Consider the following 20,787-nt stretch of genomic DNA (forward strand, 5'->3'; position numbering starts at 1 on the left):
ACTCTGTTAAGAGTTAAACCTCACAGCAGCTTGCAAATGAAACAGCTATGACAACAAACCCATTTTCAAAACTGGCAAATTGCTAACAAACAAAGTATAAAAAAGACAAAGGGATCAACAGAGCAAAACAACACACAAATATGTACATACTCATCATTTATGGAGTCTTTTCTAAACAGCCTAAAGTAAAACTACCAGCAAATATTTTTTCTTCATAACTAACGATACAAGGCAATTTAAATGATTCAATTAATAGCACGCCGTATAAGTAATTCCAGTTTCCCTACTATAAAGTCAATAAATAAGCCATGCACTGTTATTAACTCCCACAGAAAAAGCTCAATATCTCCAAAGTGGTTTGTAGAAGAAAGTTTTCATCAAAACCTCCTTCAGAGAAATATCTATAATCCACTTTAAATTATATAACAGTCAGAATACTAAATTAAAAACACAATATTGTGGATTTAAAGGGGAGAGTTCTACCTGTCTGAACAATCCACATTGTTAAATATACAGCATTTCAAGGTTCTGTCACCTCATATTCAAAGAATCCCAAAGGAAGAGGAAACACTGTGAATGCCTGTCAGTTTTCAGAAATTTAAAAGCAGAGAGGACAAACAGACATGCAGAATCAAGTTGGTCTCAGCAATATTGCCAGAAGGCACCAAGAAGCATTTCCTTCCTCCTCTTATATCCTAAAAAAGTGGCTCTGGTGGCTGAGAGTGCATAAAATGTCACTGCACTGGTGAGGAAGCAGAGAAGCAGCTGCACATCTGGCTGCAGTGGCCAACTTCCATTTTGACTACACATTAATCTAACACAAAAACTGCGAGCCCTGATGCTTCACGTGCTCCTCCAAAGAGTCATGATTCATTTTTCAGGGCTTGCAAGTAACTAACTCCGTGTGGCCCGAATTTGAATTCCTAATACAGCAGTGTAAACGCTACTCCAGCGTGTAATTGGGAATCCAGTCAGTGAGCCAGAATGATTCTGGCACAGATGTCTGCAGCACCGATGAAAAAATGTCTTAGTTATGTACATCTGCAAAGTTGACTGTACATCTGTGAGCACATGAAACTGAAACAGAACATACAGGAGAACTGGGCAGGAGATCTGAATGAAAAACAAGATGAAGGCTTTCTGTGAGTATAACTCCTGACTCATCAGGCAAGAGAATAACCGAAGCATGATGTTTTAAGCTGTATGCCGTGCTATGTGTAAGGAAACTGTGTAGAAACAGCAATACTGTGACTGGTCTCTGCTGTTTATATAATGGTAAATTGTATATCTCTGTCACATCGAGGATTGAATGCAGTCTGTGTGAAATTGCAAGCTTCTGTTTGTTGTTAGACTTTAGCGCAGCCTAATTGACTGATACATGTGACGCTTCTGATTTCAAAGTATAGCGTGGCATGGAAAAGGAATGTTGACGGATGTGATGAGTTTGTTTTTGCATCTTTATTCTATTCAGGAAAAAGAAAAAACACATTGACTGTTTTTTTCGTTGGTTTTTTTGCCAACTGATGTAAATTTCTCAGTTGTAACTGTATCAAGTGAATGGCACAGATAGGTACTTTACCAGTGAAACAAGGTTAATGTGATACCTGATACGGCAGCCACTCAAGAGTGGGTTGTTTGCTGTTGGTTAAGATGCTCCATGCATTTTTGAACAATGTCCATCCTTGAGTCTTTCTTCGTTCCGTTTTCAGAGTGATAAAGACACAGCTGGATTTACTCAAGCAGAAAAACAGCTGTGATGAAGAGGCTCTCATTAGCAATCCTTCTGTTCAGGATGTAGGCCTGATCTGACGCTTCTCTTCTGAACATATAATCAGCAGGGCTGCGGGCTGCAGGGTAAGCACGACCTGAAATGCAGGAAGAAGGATGTTTCCCTCTCCCTGCATGTGAAGTATCAATCTAGACCGGCAAAAATAATATATTACAAAGAAATAACCTTTTTTTTTGGAACAGGTTTTTGTTTGTAGAGAAAAACAAAAAAATGCAACATTTTTCACAGCTGATTTTTTTTCCATTACATCATCTGAATCCATATGGGATTTCCATATAAATGGCTTTCTTCTCAACCCAGATCCTTATCTCTTTATTCTGCAGCCAAGAGATGAATCCTTCCTTCATTTATCTTTAATTGGATTTCCAATATAAACTTGTTATCCATCAGAGATCCCTTCGTGCCTCCCTCCTTGCATTCAACTTTTCAGCAAGTGACATTAGATGCTCTGCTAGGCTGATTCATTATTCATCAAACCGACTCACAGCCAAAGAAAAATGTAACAAAACTAGAATGAACGTCCTCTGAAAGATTCATTTGGCCTTTTCTTTCATTTATTCCACACTCATTTGGATTCACTTTAACACCATCCCACTGTAAATTTAAGGCAGAGTTTAAAGACATAATGCTTGATAAAGGTGGGTAGAATCAAAGTAACACCCTCAGACATCACATCATTATCAGCTTGAACCAATACCACCCTGCCCCAGTATGTCTGAAAGCTTAAGCAGAACATTGTTATTAAAGGCATTGTATATATACAACCCCCATTCTAATAAAGTCGGGACATTTGTGAAATGTAAATAAAAACTAAACCATTTGAAAATCTCATAAGCCCATATTTTATTCATGGTAGAAGACAGAAAACATCAGATCTTTAAAATGAGAAAATGTACAATTTCAAGAAAAATAAAAGCTGATTTATAGCCACAAAGTTTTTGTACACTAGAACGCAACAAAAAGAAAAAATCCATCCAAAATCATTAGCCAACACTAGCATTATAAAATACACTGAATGACCCTGATATGTTACAGTAGAACAACTGATACTGAGCTCATGATCATGAAAACTGCGGCTGCAGTTTGCTCGCCTCTGCTCAAAACCTTGAATAATGAAGCTCAGATTACAGCAAACACAGAACGAGTGTGATGAAACAAATCTTACTTATAGAACCTTTAAACCCCTCATGGAAAAACGAACCATAAAACTGAATGCATGAAGGCCACGAAAGAAAACGCAATGTTTGCCAACGTGAATTGGCCAACACCAACTCAGATGTTTAAATAATCCAACCAGCTCATAAAGACAACGTGAAATCATCAGTGCAATCACCAAAATTATGTCCAATGAATACAGTAAGTAACTGAGGTTTCAGGAAAATGGTCACCTTACTTGGAGGAAAGATTATCCCCTCGCTCAGTTATTTCATCAAAGTGGCAATATTGTATGCAAAACGAGGGCTGTTGAGGACTTTGTTTTATTCATTCTATCATGCAGGTAAAATGAAAGGGAAAATTTTTATATTTAGCTTGTAGGATGTACTTAGGCCGCGTGAATAAACACCTTATTTAATAAAAGAACTTTTTGACTAACTGGCACGTACCACAATGTAAAAGTGAACACACACCCCATTGATTTATTTTATGCTAATTTATATTTTTTTAATTGTTCTTCTAAGACCTGCACTTTATTTAGGTAAAAAAGAGGGACCAATTTTTTTATGCAAAGATTTAACACAAACTTAAAATTAGTGTGAATGTGTTATGTTTACATGAAAGTTCAAATAAACTAAAATCAATGATTAATTGTGACAAATAACTGTGATCTCAATATAATTGTTATTATCATTTTGATCATAATCACAGAGCGCTGGTTCCCACTCTGACTCTTCGACATTGGTTGAACATATTATGTGCTGATTCTGTAATGTTTAAACTCTAATACAGTTTTATTATTAATGTAATATTACTGAGGATATCATTTGCCCAATGAACAGATTTTTGAAGCTATATTCCATTGTGCATTTATTCTCTACCTTTTCTTAAGAGCTTATTATGTATGAGTGAGGTTATTTCTGTGCTTTGTCTGATGTTTGACCCCAAGAGAGTCTCAAGCAGCAAGGGGAGAAAGAGAAAATTATCAGTCAAAGATGGAAAACAATTAACGGGCTCAAGCCTCCCACACTTGAGTCCCTGCTTGGATATGGAGTCAACTCACCTAACGCTGTCAGTATCTGTGTGTGGGAGAGTGAGACTGGCAGGGTCTACAAGTGAGCCAGCCAGATGTCCCAGGTTCTAACAGCTTGGCAGAAAACGAATCAAGGCCTTTATTGCACTCAGCATCAGACACTGCTGAATACTGAAGTGTGTGGGCGAGTGGAGGCAGGGGGGATAACTTAACTGCCATCACAGCCATGATAACGAAGGAAATTAAAAACTTGAGTACAGGTTTAACAGGAGGCAACACCACAAAGAAGGTGTGATCTAAATGTAGCACACAAAATACCCCAAAAACCCCACTAGCAATATACTTTGCTAGCCACGGCTTCTTTTTTGCCAATGAGTCTGACTGACGTTACAAGTTGCTGGAGAAGTTTAAGTTAATATTAAAAGCAGTGAACTGGTTTTTGTAGTTTTGATTACAATTTTCGCATTGACATAATTAAAAGTCCAATATGGCACAAACACAAACTACACCCAAAGTATCCAGAACTATTTCTTCCTCCCAGGAACTCCAAAGAACTAAAAGCTTCCTTCAGGCCACTGATTGCAGTCCCAAACTGCGACATGCAAATTTTGACAAATCAGTCCACTGATGGTAGAATTTTACAAAAACAAATTGACTAAACTTGGCTTGACTTGGTGTGTACAATGTTCATTGTAAAAAGTGACCATGATGCCAGCTGTGCTATAAAACTAAGTTGAAACCAAATTTCAAATTGATCTTGATGGTGAATGCTAAATGGTCTGGTTCTTGAATAGCGCTTTTCTATGTAACTTGGGCATTCAAAGTGCTTTATACTACAAGTAATGTGATCAGCTGAATGATTTCACTTACTGCAAGTCTCCTCTGCCTCATCGGACCCATCCGGACACTCTGGTTCCCCGTCACAGCGCCAGCGTCCTGGGACACACTGCCCATTCAAACAAGCAAACTCTGCTGGGGCACATGTTTTCCTGGCTGCTCGGAGAGAGAAGCACAGACAGAGCAGAACAGAATCAAGACAGGATGTTAGAAAAATAGTTAAAGCCTTATATAGTCTTCAGCAGAACTTGATTTCTGTCATGAAATTGGTTATGAGTTATCATAATCCCTGCAATTATTCCCCTCATCAGAGATCAGTCTCATCATTTCTTACATTATTCCTGTGCAGTTCTCTATAGTGCATGCTCTCCTTCCAGATATCCTCCACTAATTATCTACACTTTCCCCATTTTCTTGACTTTTATTCATTGCACTGCCTCTCCCTCTGCTTTCTTCCTCCCCCTCCCTCAATCTGCTGATCTCCAAAAACAGTCTAATCTCTCCTTCAGGTTTTCCATCACAGAGCAGTGAAATGGATGTTGATTGCCGAACACTACAAGCTCAGGGAGGTTAAACCTTTTACCTCGCAAACCTGTTTACTACGGAAAGTTACACGCCAGCAAGGCCACGGGCTGATAAACATGTCAGGCGTGCTGAGAATTGGAAATCAAAAAAACACGTGTCAGGAAAAAAGGCCTGTTTAAGCAAGAAGAAGAAAACTTTCACCAACAGCCGAGAGCTTTTCACTGTTACCATCCAAAAAACTCTCATCAACTTTGTTTAAAGTGTAACGTAAAACATGAACTCTTGACACAGATACACACACACACACACACACATAAAATAAAATTTTTAAAAAGTACTCTCCACTCGTAGCACCTAAGCTGCTAGTATTGCAAGAGAGTCGGATACAGGCAGAGGGCAGAGCCATTCAATTTCCTCAGCTGGACCTGTGCTACAGTCTAATAAATCACTGGCTAAAAGCCCTCAGCTGCGATCTGTGGTGCTGTTACACTGCCACGACTGTTTCAAAGCTGGCTCCCATGTTGGCACTGATGTTTCAAATTAGATATAGCATTTAGAGTTGTCCTGGGAGCTTAAATCTAGCTGAGGGGCTGTAAAGAAATAGAGAAAGATTTTTCAAGAGTCTTTCCTAGCAGTGCTCCTACTACTGCAACTTCTTTCTTGACCTTGGTTTTATTTGCTGTCGTCAAACATTGGGCAAAAACAGTTTCTCTTGATGTCCGACATTTCCTTCTCTATGCCACAGCTATAACAAACCTTTAGGTCAAACACTGTGAAGGACTTCAACTTCAGCTCCTGCACTACAAGCTTGTAGTTCCAATAAAGAGGTAAGATGAGTCTTTAAATTTAAACCTCTCTTTGAGCATGTGTAAATAATATCCTGCTGTTTCCTGGCAAAATGAAATTCCCAAATTGTTGAGGAGCAATGGTAGAGGAGCAAGAGTAACATTTAAACTGCAAGCACATTCCTGGGACACAATGCATTACTTTACAATGTATTGCATCATGTACTGTAATGTAACATCATGCATTGTATACTGAGCAGTGTGCAATTTGCATGCTCGGTACTGTGTGTGCACTTTTATGGATGACAACCTGTGAATGTATGTATTATATTATTTAAATTTACCACCAGATGCTGTCTGTGTCCTTTACAAATTCACTTTGGGAGAAAAGGTGGATTTTATCTTTGTGCTGACACTGATAAGCACACTTACCGTTGTGCTGAAGAGTTTATGTTACTCAGGATAAACTATGGCAGTGCCTGAATATTTCATAGTATTCATTTATGGGGTAGGTGTTCAATGTTGTTTTTCACAATCCATCAGAGCAGCGTGCAGCAGGTTGACTGCACACCCGCCTCAAAGCAGTCAGCTGTCACCAAGAAGCACTTAAATAGGAACCTGCTTGTCTCTAATTGTAATGTATTGTAATTGTAAAACCTGTTAATTACCCCGTTCTCCGATTTCTCCTGTGCCTATTGTCGGCATCAAACCAGTAACAACTCAACCCGGCCTGCTGACGTTATTAGAGGAAATTATTAAGTGTGTAACAGGGTCGCTTCAATAAACATGCATTTCAGCAGTGAGTGTGTTTATCACAGACCGCTGTCTCATTAACTTGAAAAAATTCTAAATTAACATTCGTTCTCGCCTTTTCCTGCAAAATGTTATGAGCTGACCCTATTACATTACTGAGACAAACACTCCCCTTTCTCCATGACCCCCCCTCTCTACTCCTTTTGTTCTTTCAACCCTAGGTCGTTCCTTCCTTTTTTCTCAGCTTGTGTAAATCCCAGGCCTCTAAGTTTACCACAAAACAAAGCAAGAACCCTTTGATGGTTATTTTTCTTGAGTCGCTTAAAGTGTGCTGGATTTCCATAGCGGCGCTTAAGTAGCTTAAGTGACACATGAGTCCTCATTAGGAGAGCAGTAATGTGGGCTTTCACTAAAGGTGAAGACGGACAATATGTGGCAAACGGGGGATTGCGATATCCTTTTAACCCATCTTCCCCTCAAGTGTATAAACTCATTAGCAGTGTGCGCACATCACTTTTAAAGATGCAAACTGTGTGCTTCCTGCAACACACATGCATATTTCTAAAATATATCATCACTCATGTAGGTCTGGCAGGGTAAAGAAGGAAAAGGAACACACAGGGTACCCACAGGCATAATACAAGCTTTAAAGGTACCACACCTCCTGCGACAGAATAATTAGACTCATAAGATCTTCCCTACAAATCCTCGAAAAAGCCACAGCACAGTGAATGTTTTATTCAGTACCAAGTTGAACATTTTTAACTTCCCAAACAAACCTTTCATTCCTCTGCATTCAAATCTCTGGATGGGTATTAATATCGTGTTAATTAGTCTGACTCCCGTGAGATGAACGAAAAGAAAGATGGGGCAGGATGAGAGCATAAGGCTCTGTGGTATGCTGGTTAAGGGTGTGCTTAAGACTGTATTTGATCGCATGACAAAGTCTTTGAAAATCTCACACTGATCCAGTATGTGGCCCCTGCAGGTCAAGCGTGCCCATGTCATGCAGTTTCTTGCTGAGATGCTGAGCTTCTTACTCAGTACAACTGAGCCTGCGACTCATTTCAGTCAAGGTCTACAGGGGCCATGGTTCACTTGGCAATAATTACTTAGGCCAGCTCATGCCATCTGCTTGGAATGACTTTCTGTTTTAATTAGGAAACATTTTAAAATGTTATGCTCGTGGGGCGTGGGGACCATGAGGGTGGGCTGAAGGGGAAAGTGACAAGAGAATCAGAAGGAGGTAGGCCATTAGATGGAAAGCTGAGAAATAACAAGTGAATAATAGCGACAAAGACTAATGGTGACAAACCATAATAATGCTTTATGGATTCCTAATGGACACTGTTTACTGTATAGAAACAGGCAATATTACTGTATTGCATTTGCCAAAGAAAGCACTTACTGAACTTAAATCCCCTTGACATGCATTACACACAACTACTCACATGCATGCAGACCTACACGCTGAAAACACTACGTCTCTTTGTTCAAGTATAAATGGCAGACAATTACACAGAGGAACGCCTCTCGTGCATCTGAGAAAATTCAAAAACAAAAGCAATCCAGTGTTGTTTGATTCTCGTGTCGTGAGCATTACAAATGGGACGTGACACAGGGAGAATGAAGGTGCTGTACAGGGGAGTTCACCCAGCCATGTTATGTCTCCTAGAGGAGGTACAGTGGGAAGGAGCTCTACGCTCTGGCAACCCCACCTGGAACCTCCTCCTCTGAGGCTGATGTTGTCAACATTTCACTGCTTCAGTTCCTTTTCATCTTTCTTAAAAACCATTCAAGTGGATGTGTTTGGCAAGCCTCTATGAAGTATTGGTTTTGCTGTTACATTTGGCTGATGCTGAGCCCTATATGAATAAGATATAAGTCAGTTTGGCTCACTGCTGATGTGACTGATATATGATTTTCCTCAGCGGTGGGGGTGTCAGTGTATAAATTGCAATGAAATATGCTCTACCATGCCTTGAGGAGCTTCTAACAAACTTTAAACTTTTTTTTTTTTTTTGCTTTTAATGTAAAATAGCTACATGACTAAAAAGATAGCAACGACATGGTTGGTCACTCAACTGGCCCAACATGTTGGGCCTGCAAGGGATTTTTCTCCTCTTTGTGTTCCTATTTCAATTTTAAATTTTAAATTCCATCTCCAGGCAACATCTTTTACCTGCAAAACTAATAGTATTCTTGTTAGCCCGAGTGTCATGTCAGCGCTGTCATGTTAGCATCTCAGTTTAACAAGCTAAAAGTTCACATAGCTGGATAAATAAGCATTTAGATTTTAGATTCTGAAATTACAAGGCTATTGAGCACTGTTGGCTAATGGCTAAGTAAAGCTTCATGCAGTTGCTAGCATAGTAATAAACTCTTTCTATTCTCCCTTTAACGCTTCTTATTGTCAATTTCACAAATGAACGGCATGACTATATTGTGAGAATCAGGCCAGATCTATAGATTATCTAGATTAATATAGCATTTGAGACTTCATCTCATGGATTTTGGGCGGCACATTTAGCCACCACCATGTCGGATTATTTATTTAGAACGACATGTGACAATATTTGGTTGAGAGGGCGCTTCCAAGCTTGGCTACCAAGCTGCATCTAGAAGCTGTACAGGTGCAGAGATGCACATATTGGCTAACTAATGCTAACATACTAACAAAACATTAGAATTTCACTCACAGAACTCACAAAACTGGGTCACAAGCTATACCACAAAAGCCATGTTATTAGTCAAATCTGCTGGAAATGCTGCAAAATTTAAAATCAAGTATCCACTTAAATGATTTTTAAAGGGCTCCATAGAGGCTAAAACAATTTTAACATGGAAGTCTATGGGGATTGACCACCTTTCGGGGCCAGCCTCAAGTGGCACATAGAGGAACTGCAGTGTTTGGCGCTTCTGCACTGGCTTCTATTTCAGCCCTATAAGCAGCGCACTGGTCAGAAGATGTTTCACTGATGCGTGTTGTCATGTAGCAAACATGAGACAATCATCACCAGACACAGTCTCACTACTAAAAACACTTGGCTGGTAAAGAAGCTAGTCTTTCTTCAGCAAAATCGAGAATGGCACAGACTTTGTGTTAGAGACCTGACAGGTTAAAAACTGTTTAATATCTGATCTTACTGAGTAAGAGATTTGTATTTTCACATGTACCTCTGTTGGGAAATATGTAGAAAAGTGTAGATTCGGCAGATATGTGATAACATCTTATAACCCCAATTCAAAAAAAGACCAGACACTATATGAAAAAAATTAAATAAATACAGAACTCAAAGATCTGCAAATCTCATCAGCCCATATTTTATTCACAATAAAATATAAAAACACCAAATGTTTAAACTGAGACATTTTACTTTTTCATTGAAATATTAGCTAATTTTGAATTTGATGTCTGCAATATATTTTTAAAAAAAATGAGACATGGCAACAAAAGACTGGAAAAGTAAGTGGTAATTTAAAAAAATAAACAGCTGGGCAAACATCTTGCAACTAATTAGGTTAATTAGTAACAGGTCAGTAACATGACTGGGTATAAAAAGAACATCTTAGAAAGGACAAGCTTCAAAGATCCAGTTTACAAAAAGCTGGATGTCCTTGGTCTTCGTGCCCCCAGGATGGTTTTATGGTCCTCCAAATGCATCTGTTCACATATACTTTTCAGCCAGACAGAGTGGGGAGATGAGTTTTCAACCACCCGAGACTCTCTCCGGTGCAATTCTCCAAGATCCTGACTGTACGTTGCCGGATGCAGGTGACTTGAGCGACTGCTGAATGTTGACTGATTGACAAGTGGGCTGGAACAGAAAAGGGGGCGACAGCGGAGTTCACCAGAGCACCACCAAAAAAACGTCAAAAATCAGAAAAAATACAGTACGAAAAACACAGACAGTGGCTGCAGTGCACACTTTTAATAGCTTTTAACACTCGGTTTCACTTCTGCTCTTTATATGTTATAACTTTGCTTTCCTTCGCGACTGACTGACAGACCAACAACAGCACTAACATCAGTGGCCCAAAGACCGGTTGTAACACGTACTTTTTACACCGCTTCCAACTGACAACAGAGCTCAGTGCAGGCAGACGGGCAGTCCCTGGAGTGGAGCGGACAGCGAACGCACTACCTTTGCTCGACCATATAATCGGCTTCAGGAAGCTCAGCGCTAACAATAAGGCTGATTTTGCCATGGAAATTACTGCATGTGCTCAGGAACCGTTTGTTTGTGAAACACAGCTCACTGTGACATCTACAAACGCAGTTTATGCAAATGCAGGCTCTAACATGTAAAGAAGAAGCCATATGTGAACATGATCCAGAAATGCTGCTGTCTTCTCTGGGCCAAAGCTCATTTAAAATAGACTGAGGCAAAGTTTCATCATCCAAAATTGAAATTCTATAAATTTCAGAGAAGAGAAACAGGATTTCCTTGCATATTTCAGCAAGTCAGTGCTAAGCCACATGGAGCTGTGTCCTTCCTGCAGTCCAGACATTTAGATCACAATGAAATGATACAGGACTGCTGAGAAGCTACAATCCTGTATCACAGAAGAATCGGGCAACATTCCTCTCCCAAAAGTCCAGCAGCTGTTCTCCTCAGTTCCCAGATGTTTATGGGTTGTTGTTAAAAGAAGAGAGGATGCAACACCGTGCTAAACATGGCCCTGTCCCAAATTTTTTTGCGATGTGTTGCTGCCATCAAATTCAAAATGAGCTTACATTTTTTAAAAATTGTACTTTTGCTCAGTTTAAAAAATGGATATGCTTTAAGTTTTAAATAAAATATGCATTTTTTAAATGACATTTGCATATCATTGCACTCTGTTTTTATTTAAATTTTATGCCATGTCACATGCTTTTTTGGTACTGGGGTTGTGCATCTTTAAATACTGGTTCAGATGATTTGTCATTTCAAATATTCACGACCTAAATTTGATAAATTCTGACTATTTTTATTAACATGTGGTGTGTGTGAAATCATATGACAAAAACCAAGAAATTATTTTATTTGTATGTATTTTGGGGTGTTTGAAATAGTAATAATTCAAAATACCAAGTATGAAGTTTCAAAATGTAAACCTTTCTGTGGGGACACGTGGGCGTGTGACTGAGTGAACATATTAATGTGCCGAGTCAAGAGCAGAGCACACTCAATCACTCAGTGATGCTCTGGAGCAAAAAAGCAGACAGCTTTCAATCACCTGACATTCACACGCATAAAAACACACACACACACCCGACCCCTTGGAGAAGAATTATTTTCTTCCTTCTGATTTTTTTTCACCATGAAGGATATTAATGACAGCAGTTTCATTTTGGGGGCCATGAGAAGCTTAATAGGTAATGCAGTGATAAGCACATTCTCCTGTGGATCAGAAGACAAATGGCCTCATTAGCTCAGAGTGAAGTAGGGGAGTGTTGTCGAAGCAGGAAACATTATGTATCCTGTTAGCTTAAACCAGCATGCAAATGACTAACCCTGCTAAAATTAATGGGATATCATGATAGCATACAAAATACAGCGTGGCATCGACAACACTTGGGACAAGCTGTTCCTGAAATTGTTTTTTCGCGAATAATTTCAGGATTTAATTAGATTAATTCTGGCATTTACATTACCTTTAAGATACATGCCTGTGCAGAGATTTAGCTCAGTTTTAAATGTGTCTAATGTGACATGTGCTTTATACATATTTATTTATACACAGAATCTTAATGTAGCTTGGCTAAGTCTCCTCAGAGCAGCAAACAATTTCTCTTGTTGATTCGATTTATCTGTTGTTATCTGTCAATAGAGGATGTCATTACGTATTTTCTCCTGTCACTCAGGTCTGTGTGGTCAGTGGTGAGCCACTGGAACCAACAGGAAGATGAAAAGCCACACAGGACTAAGCTCTAGCTCAGCACTGGTTGATAGAGTATTGATCCAAAAAAAACACAGAGCCAAGTAGTGGCATCTACAGATTAAATCTCCCCTTTTTTCCCTCTTGTGTGCTGTGCATTTCATCCTTTTGGACAAACTGAGCAAATAAAATAAGATAAAGCCAGGAGAATGGATTGATTACCCCCACCATGACCTACATTTCTGCAACTTAAATAGCATGTGATAAATGATGGTTGTTACTATTCAAATTTATGGTTATTTAAAGCTTCATAATTTGGGTCTAATTGGCCAGAAGATGGGCCTTGAGTTTTTGATTACTGTGACATTACTGACATTACAGCCTGTGGCAGAGGTGTGGTCCCTCACTCAGCTGCAGGGGAGGGGTGGTGCAGTGAGCTCAAGGGGTGGTGCCAGGCAGGTGAGCGGACAGGTGATGGTGATGGCACAGACGAGCTCTCTACTGCTTTTAGTGACACTGGAGTGGAGAGGAAGCAGGCTTCGTCAGGAGGTGAGCGCAATCTGGGAGAGCTGCAGTGCAAGTATGTGTGCCAACCCAGAAAGTACACGGCTGTGGGTTGTGAAATAAAAGAGAACCACTCAGTACACGCTGTGTGTGTGTGTGTGTGTGTGTGTGGGTCCTTCTACACAGCCTTTATACCATTCTAAATATTAAGACAGAAGCTGTGATATCTAAACCAACAACGAACGTTTTCTTTAAATTTGTAAGGGAATGCATAACGATCCCCAGGAGAGGAGGATACAAACACAGGGCGCAGAAAAAGATCCCACAGTATCCTCACAAAATCGCAAACTTTAACTGAAAGCTTAGCATAATACACAGGAAGGCACCTGGCTGGGCAAACAAAACAAAACAACAGCAACAAAATATATATAAAAAATAATAATAGAAGATATATACAGTGAAAAAAGTGAATGATTTCAAAATAAAACAGGAAATGGTTAAAAACTAAGGGGTGAAAAGAGTTCAGGGTTTTTATACAAGAGACACTGAACTCATTAAAAGAAGATAAGCATACAGGCACATCAGAACCACTTTGTCTGTTTCTAGGCAACTGCTTGTATCTATGTTGGTTCAGTAATACTGAGAAAATAGTCACATGAAAATAAAGTTTCAGCAAAGCACTTCTATTTTAAGAATGGAGTCTATATTTAATAGATGATTCAATACTTTTATTTAATCTCTGGCAAATTACATTTAATGTTCAATACTCATCACGTCAGTGAAGTAGCACACAAGTGCAATCAAAGTTGCCTAAAAACTGCACACTGACAGACGGAATAAGTATTCTGAAAAGCGTGAACTCCACCACTCATTTCAGTGCTCAGTTTTAATCGGCAACATTAAAATAATCAATAAAACTTTGATTGTAGGTGAAATAGCTATGTAAAAATAATATGGCAAGAAAAAGTCATGCCCGACATGTAAAGACTACCACACATCCACAATTACTAAACTCATAACGCCGTGATGCAGAATGCCGGAGGTAAGGGAGGCTACTTATTGCTGTTCACTGCCCAGCATTTCTTCTGACCTTGTGTACTGGCCAAAGACTTACACTGTGCTAATTATAGCCCACAGCCTCCAAAAAGACATATTTTCTCTCCCTCCCTGTCAGGTCACATTGACACAAACACCACCTTTATAAGCAAGAGACTGGGCAGCCTCAACTTAAAAAGCTCCTTAGTCACCTTTAGGAAGCCCGGGAGTGATATTTTTTTAGTGAAGACTTTTTAGGTCCAGCTTAGCTAAATCCCTAGAGATTTACCTTGAAGCCAATAGTATCATGGAGCAACATCACACCGAAGTATAGTGGATTATGCACGAGCATCTGTAAGAAAGCAACAGGACACATCTGTATCTCAGTTTCTCAAGAGGTTTTCAAGCCTTTTTGGAGCTTTTTTTCATGCTCCTGCGACAGTCTGCTGCCTTTTGATCTTCAAGCTCATATATGAAGTATACACGTGGGTGGACAGGCACACTCCCGTGTACACCCTACCACAGAGCCGACACACTGACAAATGTTGCAGATATAACGCATACATTGGCGCTTACAAGACAAGCTTGCCAAGAGAAGCAAACACACAAATATAGGACGACACACATACACACGTACATCCCCAGCGTTCACTGCGTGACGCCTTCTCCATGTGTCTGACCTTCTGTTACAATCCTTTCTTCCTGTGTGTTTTTCCTGGTTTAGAGACACAAAATATGGTTGATCTACAGCCATATGTCAACAGTTTCATCCTATAACCTGGCACTGTCACTGGAATACACTGTGCCTTTATACAAACTAAAGGCAAGTTCAATTTTGCAGAGGACTCAGTATGTTATTCAGTGAAGCATGAAAAAGAGACATGAGCCGGTAAGATCTTACTGCATTTTAGAAAGCAACTAATTTCTACTTAGTGTTGTTTCAGTTTCCAGGAATTTGGTTGCAGACACACAAACAGCACCTACAGGCTCTATTTACACTACATTTATGAATTTATAGGATTTAAATTTTATGTATAAGTTGTAATTTAGAAAAAAAAAGATAAGAAAAGACACCAGACACCAGAAGGTGAATCTAAGAATACAGTGTACACCTTATTTCAGACTGCACTCTACCTTCTTTGAAAATGGTGTTTCTAGTGCTCATCTCATTATGGAGTTAAAACCATTACTGTACAAGTGGTACTGCAGTTACACTTGGTGGTACAGGTACTTCTCTCCACTGTGTTCCCTACATTAAATCCAGCAGCCAGCTAATGATTCAGCAGGGAGAACAATCAGACCCCAGGAGTGTTAGAGAGGAGCCCAGAAGACATTACCAGTGAAATATGAAAGACATAGCTTCAAGAGTAAAGCTGCTAGAAAAAGTGATGGGAACCACACAAGAAGCGGGTGTAACGGAGGGAATGAAATGAGTCTGCGCCGAGTAGAGAGGAGTACATCTTTGATGAACTACCTTGTTTCATGTGTTTAATGTGGTTTGTGTTACATCAACGTGACACGAATGTCCTGCAGGCAAAGTTTAAATAGGAACCAGCCCCTACTGCTGTCTCTAAGTCCACAGCAAGGGTCAGATTATGCACACTTTTCCACAGTTAGAGCTAGTAAATACAGCCCCAAATCCTACTTTTATCAGAAATGAGCAGAAAAACAGGAGCCTTCAAAATAAATCTAATCCTACTAGACAGATGGAGTGGCCTCTTGTGTTAAGATAAAACGGTGAAGGCTTAACTTTTGATAAATGGCTGATTCTCTGACCGTTCACACACAGAAACAACAACCTTGGCAAACCATTTAAAAACATTACATAAGCAACCACTGCAGATAACAGTGCAATGTCAAAGAAATGCGGTAAAGCACCTGCTTATTGCGGTAAACTATCTAAATAAGGTGCCCTCCAAATGAACGAAGACAAGCTGGTTGCTGTAGTCTGTCACCTGCCCCAGAGTTTTTGGTTAATAAAGTCTCCCTGGTAGGGAAAACACACAGACACACACAGTTTTAGGACAGGTCCCTCAGCCAAACAGCTGACACCGTCACTGCTGCTCTTCCCCCAGAGCCTCTCCTGCATGCTTCGATAGAAATCAGCACAGCAGCCAGATGCTCCTTCCTCATAGCCTGAAAGAACACAGTCTGCGTAGAGTTCAAACCAAGATCCCGATGAACATAACTTATATAATCTGTAACGGTCATAGCCTTTGGTACAGTTTGGTCTGTGTTTGTTGAGTCCCTGGCCTTGCATTCCCCATCACAGCCTTATAACAGTCAACAAAGAACTTTTCCTCAGAGATGTATTGATCGCTCAGCAAACCTCGACTGCACACATATAATCTTTCTTTGCAATTTTTTGCTTCAAATTAAAACTGTTCACACACCTTAACCTTGCAGGTATTCAGCAAAGGCACAGTACTTTACTATCAGTTGCTAATGGCACAGCAGGGGATTCAGAGGCTTGCTTGAGGGAGATATTCAAGGATATCCCTGCACAGAAAAGGACAGCATTTCATACTCTCCAGTGTAGAGCGAAAATCTCTTATCTTGGAAGTCCACATCTATAAAAACACAGTCGATCCAGATTTCAAAACTACAACATGAGCCTAAAAAAAGAAGCAGGAAGATCGAGGAAAGTTAGCACAGTGAAAGCAGTTCACTTAGGAACATCAGCACTGCGAGTTTACAGCAATGCTCAATGACTGCGACAGTGCACGCGCAACAGCATCATAGTGTTTAAACATCTGAGCTTTAACAAATACCATCTGAAGTGTGCCTATAGTCCAGCACACAGTAACAACAGTACTTCAGTGTTTAAATGCACATCAGAATCATTGTAGTCAGTGTTATCATCAGTGTAAGTAGATACAGTGGCTTTCAGAAATCTGAGAAAAAAGCTGTGATTCAAAAATGAGAGTCTGACCTGCTGAGCAACAATCTGAATGCAGGGTTTTCTTTGTCTTATTTCTTCTTCTTCTTCTTCTCTTTCTTCTTCTTCTTCTGTCTTTCTTTCTCTTGGCAGGTGACAACACAGTATGATCGCTCTATGTGCACTAACAAAAAAGTCTACGTTGTCTTATTGGAGAAAAATCTATGCCCTGACCTGTTATTTTTGTATTCTTGGGTATTTTACACCCAAATTAACAATTTTTTATCATATTGCTGATAATCTTCCTTCAGCTCTGACTAAATCCTCTTTGGGGGGGGATATTCCTTTATGAAGTAAAAAAAAAATCATGGAATGGAAATTAATTAAGACAATCCCAAAGCAATTTTGCCCTTCACTTGAAGAATCTCCTCTGAGTTTCAATGTGGCTGAAACACAGGAGACATTCCTCTTAACAATCAAAAGTAATTATAACTCCAGGACCAAATGCTATCATTCACTATTAAGATCTGACTGCCACAATTCATAAAGTGGACCTATTGTTCTCAGGCAGATTTGGTAATAGGAAATATTTGCAACCATAACATGCAGCCATGTTAGCCTCTTTGTCAGGCCGTAATTTGGCAAACCAGTACTTTGATGTAAATACTAACCATAGACTATTATTAAAGATGGCTAAAAAATAAAACAAGAACTTGAATTCAGGTCCCTGCAATAGCCTTTCTGCATATGGGAGTGTGATACCTGCTGTTGTAAAACACCTTCTAGTCCTATAGGACGCTATGGGAAAACAGCCCTGGGCACTGAGCTAAGTAAACACCTGGCTCCAGACTTGTGATTTATTCGCCGTTATCCACCGAGTATGCAGTTCCACAGTCAGCCCTGCCTCACGCTCATCAAATCACGATGGCGTTGGCTCAAGAGTTCAAAATAGTCCTTCAAAAAAATCAGAGGGTGGCCATGTCTAACTATGGCCATGTCTAACTATGATACTGTACCAGTGGTACAGCATCATAGTATCAAACACATTTTGTATTTGGGACAAAATTTCAGGACAATGTATCCAATGAAAATATAGACCAACAGAGCTAAACCATAGCTAAAAAAGCTGAAGTGAAAAGAATTTTTGGCCAGATTCAAGTAGTATGATTTTATCCAACACACCAACATTTGTATAAAATCTTACTCTTTTTTAATGTAACAAGGTAAGTAAGTGATAAGTAAAATAAAGAGCTCCCTTGGAGATACGTCGCCACAATCATACGGAATATTTAAAGTACATTTACTCATTGTGTATAGTGTTTCTGAATATAAGAAGTGTATGAATAATCTGAGTAAAACCACACTTTAACTTACAGTCAAGCGTGTTTATGTGTCTTTTTCAACAGCTCTCAGCTACAAAACTAAAATGCTTTTTTAATAAAACTCTAAGCTTGACTTTTTAGTCTTTTTAGTGATTTAGTGAGATGTTATGCCAAAGTCTGCAGTATTTTTCTCAGAGCAGCACCCATCATTGCAGGAATAAACTCTCTTATTATGTTAAGCATAGCTTCAAGGACACCTTCAGGTTAGGTTTCAGCTATGAGGAGGAGAAAACATTAATTGAGAGCAAAATGATAGGCAGACTAAAGCAGGTGCAATCAAGATTGTAATTTTTCTAAATGACCTATTTCACAGCAGCCAATTTGATAAGAAATGGGGAACACTGGGTAACATTAATCCAGCTTCTGCTTCAATTAGATACAGAACCTTAATGCAGTTTGGTAACGTTTGTGATTGCCTAGTATTTCACTTTGAAAAGGAATGCTGGGAAATCCGTCTATAACATGAAAAGTTGCATCTGGGTTTTACATCAATACAGGATCCAAGTGTAAATAAGCCCCAGAGCTATTTGTTACGGGCATTTGAGTCTCTGATGATTCTCTCATTTAGGATGCGGATCTTGTACTTTATAAATTAATCTACAAAAGCACTTGCGGGCAATCTATATTATTACATTCCTGTTTCCGTATGTCTTTAAAAGCCTTTAGAAGGGATGATGTCTGGTCTCATTAGTCTACTTTCCAGTGGCCTTCCATTAAGCATCTTGAGTTTATAATACTGGATTTAAGAGTAAGTCAAAGAGTGACTTGTCACTCTCGGTTACACAGCAACCAAATGTATTAAGCGAGCCTACACCATAGTCAGTCCCATATAAGGAAAAGTGTGCCACACTGGATTATAATTTCTATACTAACCAGGGGGCTGTAATGAGAAATGGGAGATTAGCCATTTACCCTATGCAGAGAATGAGCCACATCTCTTTTTCTTCTTCTCTCCTTCCTTTCTCTTGCAAAGACCTGATTCCAATAGCACAAAACACAAAGGCATCTGCAGACCAAATTTTCAGAAACACCCTCACTGGCCTGCAGACTAAGCCACTGAAATTGCTGTGACAAGGCACTGAGAGCAGATTTTACATTTCCCACTGCAGACGAAAATTAACATAACTGTAATACTGCCCGAGGTCAAATTTCTTGTTCTAGAAAGTCTGCCCCTAGCAACAAGAAAGTGTAATTAAGACATGCTCAGACTTTAATCCCAGCTGCTGTTTGAACATCACCCGACAGTTACATGCAAACATAACACGCGCTCACGCATATTCCCCCACTTCTGCACAAGTCCGAGTAGGCCGTCTGTTTCTCTGTTTCTAAATGCATGCATTTTTTTTCTTTCTTCTTCTTCTCACACACAAACAGCGCACTTGAGTCAGGCAGGAAGAACAAAGTCACAGACACCTATTGATGGACTGAGAGCTGATATTCTTAAGTGTGGACCCACCAAATACCCACTGTCCAATCAAAGAATCCTGAACCAACCCACCACAGAAACAGATTACTCAGACTGTGACTAAAGGCTTCCCCCCTCACCGCCAAAGCTTCTCTGTGTTAGCAAAGTGGCACAAAGCAACTTCTCCTCATGCCATGCGCATGATATAAGCTGTGAAATGCTTTAAACGTAATAATTATTAAGAGACTGACTACACCTCGAAGCCCAGAGGATCACAAGGTTAGATGTGGTCTGGATGTTTGCTACCAAGCATAGAAAATCATCTGGAGTTGTAAGTACACTGGGTAAATAATTCATAGATAAATCCAAACACCTCACAATACTCTCAAAAGATGCAATGCTACCTCAACGCACTGCTCTTTTTCTCTTTGCAGTAAAAGACTATAATATATATGCATCAGCATGAGCAAACTACATCTTCAACTGAGTGTCTTTGGAAAAGCTGAAAGTGACAAAGCAGCTAGGCTCTTTACCACAGCTTCTTTCATGCATGCAAAGCTCAGATGGTTCCATTAAAAGCACGGTACACTTGTTACAGATCAGAGATGTAGCATTTCGGTTGGCCTCATTTAAACTAATAGTAGAGAAATGAAATGATTCATTAGCTGTTTTCATGATTCTTTCTTAAGCCTTACTGAGCAGAGGAATATTACAGCAGAGTTGGTCTGCATTCCTAAAGACTAAAATGTCACAACACTGATTTCATGCCAAACTGGGCAGATTAAACAAGTAACCACACTCCATCACCCTTAAGGCCTATGGAAACATGCCAAGACTGTCAGTA

General features: G+C 39.6%; 1 protein-coding gene across 3 annotated transcripts in view; it reads right to left on the reverse strand.

The window, feature by feature from the left end:
• The window catches only part of LOC134616493 (low-density lipoprotein receptor-related protein 8-like), an 81,413-nt gene that overhangs the window by 47,525 nt on the left and 13,101 nt on the right, over positions 1-20,787 (reverse strand). For all 3 annotated transcript variants that reach the window (XM_063461322.1, XM_063461323.1, XM_063461321.1), the window contains exon 3: positions 4,848-4,970. In XM_063461322.1, coding sequence (XP_063317392.1) covers positions 4,848-4,970 — 123 coding nt within the window. The remainder of the gene's footprint in view (positions 1-4,847; positions 4,971-20,787) is intronic.

This window comes from Pelmatolapia mariae, linkage group LG18 (assembly GCF_036321145.2).
Source record: "Pelmatolapia mariae isolate MD_Pm_ZW linkage group LG18, Pm_UMD_F_2, whole genome shotgun sequence".
NCBI classification, from domain to species: domain Eukaryota; kingdom Metazoa; phylum Chordata; class Actinopteri; order Cichliformes; family Cichlidae; genus Pelmatolapia; species Pelmatolapia mariae.